At 36.2% G+C, this 7,245-nt stretch overlaps 1 protein-coding gene across 1 annotated transcript; it reads right to left on the bottom strand.

Moving 5' to 3' along the window:
* Positions 1–1,483: 1,483 nt before the first annotated feature.
* On the bottom strand, positions 1,484–2,434 carry LOC308642067 (olfactory receptor 52D1-like; the record flags this gene model as incomplete). The annotated part of the gene is made up of 1 exon (XM_081280669.1): positions 1,484–2,434. The coding sequence occupies one exon, from the start codon at positions 2,432–2,434 to the stop codon at positions 1,484–1,486; it is 951 nt and encodes a 316-aa protein (XP_081136795.1).
* Positions 2,435–7,245: the final 4,811 nt, after the last annotated feature.

Here is a 7,245-nt window from a genome sequence, read left to right as displayed (position 1 = left end):
CTCCATTTAGAATGACATTGGCCTTGGGCTTAGCATAGATAGCTTTTACAATGTTGAGATATGTTCCTGTTATCCATAGTTTTCTAGTGTTTTGAGCATGAAGGGGTGTTGTATTTTGTCGATTGCTTTTTCTGCATCTATTGAGATGATCATATGGTTCTTTTCTTTATGTCTATTGATGTGATGAATTACATTTATTGATTTCCATATGTTGTACCAACCTTGAATCTCTGGGATAAATTATAATAATAAATAAAAGAATAGTGTTTTTAAAGTTCTTTTAAAAAGGTATGCATGCTTCAGAAAATAGGAATTTCAGAGCTGGGAGGGGAAGGCAACAAGAGTAATTGCTTAGTGGTAATAGAATTTCTGCTTGAAGTGATGAAAGTGTTATAAATAGATAGTGGAGATGATTGTACATTATAACTGTAATTAATGTCACTGAATTGTACACTTCAAAATGAGTAAGATGGCAGAGTTTATGTTGTATATATATATTTATAATGGCACAATAAAAATAGAGTGATCTTTTTATATGACCCTTATTCACCAAAACCATATTATGAACTAAGTCAACTATGGGTAGTCTGAATCTCAGTCCTTAGAAAAAGAAAGAAATATAAATACTCAAGTTGAAAAGTGGAATGAATAACTGAGTAGATCAAGAATGTCTGGTGATAAATAATACATGGTGAAAATGACTGTAGAGAATGTTATTGCGTTTGTAAAAGGACAGACTGGCCACTTGCATTCATCTTGTTTCCAAAAAATAGGCGAAAAAGCCAAAAAAAAAAAAAAAAAAAAAAAAAAAGAACAAGCAAAGAAACCATGGCAACACTCATGGAAGTTAAGTCTGTGCTGAAACATGCAGGCCAACTGTGTTAGGATTCTTTTCCTCTGGCTATCAGCCTGGTTAGCGAAGGCAGGAAACTGTGACTTGAAAATTCTTGTACACTCAAAGGCCAAGGCTTTCCCATGCACTCCCATTCTGAAGACCCTCTTGGTCTAAGAAAGTGCTGGCAGTAATTAATTAATTAATAAGTAAGACTGTGTGTGTGTGTGTGTGTGTGTGTGTGTGTGTGTGTTCGGGCACGTGTTTTCTCAGTTCCATAAAGTGATAAATTAATAGTTCTTTTATGACCATTTCTCTCCTACCTCTAACACTGGGATTTCTTTACATGAAGAAAATAATTCTCCCAGCTTTTACTTTTAAGTATACTACAGTGACTGCTAATCTTTCTTTTTTAAGACCTATAGGTCTGTTAACAGCCTACATTATTACTTTACAGGGAAATGGTATTTTATAGATTTATCAGGTATGAATGAGTTGCTCTAAATACTTCAAAATCTCAGATAATATATGATACTGATGTTCTGGGATTAGCCTAAGTGGCAACCTCTAATCTAAGGATAAGGAGTGCTGAAGAAGGTAAAAAAATAATTATAACTTCCCACTAGTCCTCTGAGTATGTAGAGAGTATAGTTACCTTCTCCCCATAAGAAAGTCAAATATTCTCAGACGAATCTGTTTGGTATTAATGCCATAGACCAGGGGATTGAGAACAGGGGGCACAAGGAGATAAAGATTTGCAAGTACAATGTGGACTTGAGGGGGTACTTGGTGGCCAAAGCGGTGGGTAAAAAAGGAAAAGAAGGCAGGGATGTAGAAGACAAGAATCACACAAATGTGGGCTCCGCAAGTGCTAAATGCTCGGAATTGAGCATCCTTAGAGGGCAATCTCAGCACAGCCTGCAGGATCAGGATGTAGGAGGTGGCGATGAGGACCACATCCATGCCAGTGATTGAGAGAGCTACAGTAAGACCATAGATGGTGTTGGGCTTGATGCTGGCACAGGCCAGCTTGGCTATGCCCATGTGCTCACAGTAGGTATGGGGGATGATGCGATGTCCACAGAAGGGTAAGCGTTCGATGAGGATGACAAATGGAAAGACAAAGAGAAGACCACGGATAACACACGCCAGGCCAATCTTCCCAATCATGGTGGCGTTGAGGATGGACATATAATGTAGTGGACGGCAGATAGCCACATAACGATCAAAAGCCATGGCTAGCAGAACAGCTGACTCTGTGGCAAAGACTGCATGAACAAAAAACATCTGGGTGAGGCAGCCTTGGTAGGAAATGATGTGGGACCTAAGCCAAAAGATTGTTAGCATTTTGGGCAATGTTGTTGAGCAGAGTACCAGATCCGTAATGGAAAGTAGGCACAGAAAGAGGTACATCGGTTCGTGCAGAGCTCGATCTGTCATGATGATGTAGAGGATGGTACCATTGCCAACCAAAGCAAGGATATACATGGAGCAGAAGGGGATGGCAACCCAAATGTGCTGGTTTTGCATCCCAGGGATTCCAAGTAAAAGAAATGTCGAAGGGTGGAAGGCAGTGTTATTGGGAACAGATGCAGAGAGCATAATGGTGCAGAAAAAAAAGGGTCTTTAGCTTCCTAAAAGAGTTAGAAAATTAAATGATGTCAACGTAGATGTCATTTATTCCTTCTGAATATCCATTCCATTGTCTGCCTTTCATATACACCAATTCTGCTCAAGTTTATGCCTTTCTCACATTTTGTCTAGATAATTTAAATAGTTTTGTGACTGCTAGTGTTTATCCTGCTTCTAGGATTTGCATTTTCCAGTGATACATCTACATTACTGACCAAATATTCTAACACAAATATAATCAACTATAGCACAAATGAAACTTTTCTTTGTGTATCCTGTGCAAAATTTTGCCTTCTCTGGTCTACCCTCCACTACTTTTTATCATCTTCTGGAACCTGAACACTGACCTCTCAGACTACCTCAACAAATTCCCTCACCCTGTCACTACTGGTTGGATCTGGGAAAAGAACTATCAATAGGAAGTTGGAGGGAGAAAGAAGAATGAGGTCAGAAGTTTATTCCTCTTGCTCCCTTCAGGCAGGGTTGTTACAAGCTCCCTATATTACTGTCTAAACAGTCTTTCTGCTTTGGGTTATCTCTGGCAACCGTGCCTTCCTCTTGTCCATTCTGTTCAAAGATTGTAATTATGCCTACTGTGACTCACCTATGGAATTTTAAAAGCAGTTATGTTTTCCTAATACATACCCACCTCATTTAAAATGATTTCTGGCTGGGTGCAGTGGCACAGGTCTGTAATCCCAGCAGCTCAGTAGGCTGAAGCAGAAGGATCACAAGTTCAAAGCCAGACTTAGCAATTTAGTAAGGCCCTACGTAAGTTAGCAAGAGCCTGTCTCAAAATAAAAATAAGAAGGACCAGGGATGTGACTCAGTGGTTAAGCATCCCTGGGTTCAATCCCTGGTACAAAAACAAACAAACAAATAGCTAAATAAATAAATAGAATGGTTTCTGTATTATCTTATACTCTCCTAAATTACCAAAACTGAGTAGGTGATTTGTTTCCTGCTGGGATCCTGATACAAACCTTCTCTTGAGCTTGCTTTTGCCTCCTTATCTAGCATTATTTACTAACATTTTTTTGTCACATACTTCATGTTCCAGCCATATGTAGTAGTGCGAAGTGTCTGAAAGCATGCTTTCTTGCACCAGGATAACTTTTCATAGGGTGTTTTGCTGCAGGCAATGGCTCTTTCCATTTGGTCAACTAGCAAGCTAAAAATTATTCAAATGTCATTTGAATATATAACCCTCCATGAAACCCTTCTACTATACCTTTTTCCTCTGGAGAAAACGATAAATCTTCAACTTACGTTCCTTTGGAAATAACAAAATTGTTTAATAATTATGTGAACATCTATCTCCTCATTATACTATGAAATTTCTGAGTCCTATTTTTTCTTTCTTTTTTTTCTCTTTTTTTTGGGGGGGGGATACAGGGGATTGAACGAACTCAAAGATGTGGCTCTTAATCACTGAGCCACATCTCCAGTTATTTTTTTTTTGGTTGTCGTTGTTATTTTTGTTTTTGTTTTATTGTTTTGGGACAGGGTCTTAAGTTGCTTAGGCCCTTGATAAGTTGCTGAAGCTGGCTTTGAATTTACAATCCTCTGCTTTAGCTCCCCAAGTTCCTAGGATTCCAGGCATGTGCCACTGCGCCCACCTGAGTCCTGGTTTTCTTTATATCCATCATCTATGCCTTATATACAATAGACTAACAAATAATGTTAAATAAATATTTAAAAATATTTAACTCACTGATTGAATTTTTAATAGATGAGTGATAGTGACTACAGTTGAAAAATGGCTTTTTTCTCTTGGGATCCTACCTTATGAATTGAGCAATATCTTCCCTTGCTATATCTATGATTCTTTCCACTGTATGTACTCCAAGAAGTGCTCCTTACCACACCTCTTCCTCAGTACATACAAGATATGTGATATTAATAGATATAATAAAGTATACCTTAATCTAATCTATAGCATACATTTATATTTTCCTGCTTAGGCATATGAATTATCTTGATTATAAAAAAATCTCTGCCTTATTCTGTTTTTCTGGCTTTAGAGTTTAAGATTTAGAGTTTGTTTAAGATTATGCCAATAGGAAATAGGGGGGAAAGAAACAAAATTCTAGAGCCATCTTGCCTTAGGAAAGCTGAAGGTGAAAGCAGAATCATCATTTTTACTTTGTCAGTGTCTACTCTCTGGACATCAAAGATTCTCATTATTGAGAGGAGACACCAACATTAAGTTCATTCAATCCTTCTCACCTAAGAAGAATTTTAGAATGTGGAGGAGCCAAACATAGGATTAAAAAGTTCTATAATAATTATAAAGAATATTCTTCCGGGGCTGGGGATGTGGCTCAAGCGGTAGTGCGCTCGCCTGGCATGCGTGCGGCCCGAGTTCGATCCTCAGCACCACATACAAACAAAGATGTTGTGTCGGCCAAAAACTAAAAATAAATATTAAAAATTTCTCTCTCTCTCTCTCTCTCTCTCTCTCTCTCTCACTCTCTCTTTAAAAAAAAAAAAAAGAATATTCTTCCTTTAATCCACTGCTTACCTGAAACTACATTATAAAAGAACAATTAATATTACACTATAAATTTGCTTGTTTATAATTACAGTATATATTTTTCATTTGCTACTGCAAGTTTATATTGAGTCTCAGGAAATTATATAGATAATAATGTTATTACAAACTTTAATTGCTAGTGAAATCATCATTTTATTTGCCTTTTTACCAGGAAAATAGAATTTACTGCAGATTTTTCTTCAATTCAGTATATCCTTAAAAATTCAAATATTCAATTTTAACCAAAAAAAAGTGATTTTTCTTTAATTGAGTATATCCTTAAAAATTCAAATGTTCAATTTTAACAAAAAAAAGTGATGGTAAACATGTCAATGCCTATCTTGGCAAAATTTAAAAGTGTTGGGTTTGATCTTGGTAATATTTGAGATTTTTAAGCAATAGATCTATCAATATGATACAAGCTTGTTCTCTTGTTGAGAAAAAAAATTGCAAAGCATTTGTAGAACAATAAATATGTGATGCTGGACTCCCAAATACAAAATCCTGAAAATGGATTGCCTGACAGTTTATTGCATATCTTATTACAGGAAACTCATGCTCTTTTCAGGCAGCAACTCTCAACCTCAAATGCTCTAAGACTGAGAATATTAGTCTTTTCATTTAGCTAATGTTTGTGTCCACAACCCACAATAAACTCTGCAATTTCTCCCCAGTGTCTTTGGTTTTCATTTTTATCAATACTTATCTTCTTTCTAAGGCTGCTCTTTTATTTCATTTCTTTGTAAACAAATTAAAATGATAGTCTATTATGAACCAGTTATTCCTCTAGGGGTTTCATATAAATTGAAGAATAAGAACATGCTTATTTGCTGATATATTTAAGTTATAGCCTGATAATAATATATAATTAAGTCAAGTAATCTTCATTATTTGCATAAATTAGGATTATTTTTATAAATTGGTTTATTGATATATGCTATGAGATAAATTTTCATGAACCACTTTATATTCACAGAAGGCTGCTTAGAGCAAATGAGTGTGTGCTCACGCACACAAAGTGTTAAGTTTTGCTGTGCTTAGCAAAACAAAGGGGTTCGGTGAGAAACTATGAACTCTTTGACCTGTGTCCTTGTTGCTTTCTTAAGAAGATAAGAGAAAAGAATGTTTTGCAAAGTTTAAATATATATATATATATATATATATATATATATATATATATATATATATGTTTGCCAAGAAATTAACTAATTACAACTCAGATAATAAGAAGTATGGAGCACTGTGACCATGAACAAAGTTATTCTGAGAATGTTTATCCATGCTTGATAAGATTAAGCTGCAGAGAAGATTTCCTTTTTGCTGTATAAAAGAAGTAGGGAAAAAATAAAGCTGCTGCTTATTTTCTACTGGATGTGTGCATGTGTGTGTGTCTTTCTTTAGGCATCTCTGCTGTACCAGAAATTACAGATTGTCAGCGGGTTCTGACAAATGAGACTTGGTCTCCAAAGCCAAGCCTTCTTCAAATGCTTTAAACATCTCTTGAACAAGTCCATTCCCATCTACTTATACTTTTCTGTAGCTCTTTCTGGGGTCCAATTTGAAAAATGAGGGATCAACCTGGATTTAGACTGCCTGAGTTCAAAATATGGCTCTATTACACATACTTGCTAACTACATTACCTTGGGTGCTTTTGATATTCAGAACCTCTGTCCTCAGTTTCCTGGTAGAAATTTAAGATAATAATACTTCATAGGGTTTTATTATTATTTATTAAGAAAAATCTATGAGTGAATGCAAATTAACTAAAATACTCCTTTTTATCTCCCATGATTTTGATATCTCTGAATCCATTAATCTATGTACTTACTTTTAAAGAGAAGAAATTTCATTTGAAAACCTCAGCGTGAAAGACAGTGGCCAGTCTTCAGTCTGTAATCCCAGGATGAGGGCACTGACATGTCACCCTTGATCAAAACGAGGGATCGCTTCAGAAATATCCAAGTGTGGTTCTCAGCTAGCTTGGTTAGGTGCCTTCTCACAAGAAGTGTAATGGGTGGCTCCTCAACAATCCCAGTTTCATCATGCTGCCAATATCATTGAAGTCCCCTCATTGGTTTCCCTGGAAAAGAAGGACCTATGGTACCATTCAAGGTCTTTAAATACAGAAGGAGCAAGTTTGTTCTATGTTCTCACTAAGAACAGAGTAAGGATGAAGGAAGGAGTAGTTATCTTATTTCTGGTAAAGGAAGAACTTCATTAAGGTGCTTAATGAAGCACTCACCC

This window comes from Spermophilus citellus (genome assembly GCF_964194105.1).
Source record: "Spermophilus citellus genome assembly, chromosome: 2".
Lineage (NCBI taxonomy): Eukaryota > Metazoa > Chordata > Mammalia > Rodentia > Sciuridae > Spermophilus > Spermophilus citellus.
Note: the sequence above shows the minus strand (reverse complement) of the source record. Positions and strands in the feature narration are given on the sequence as shown.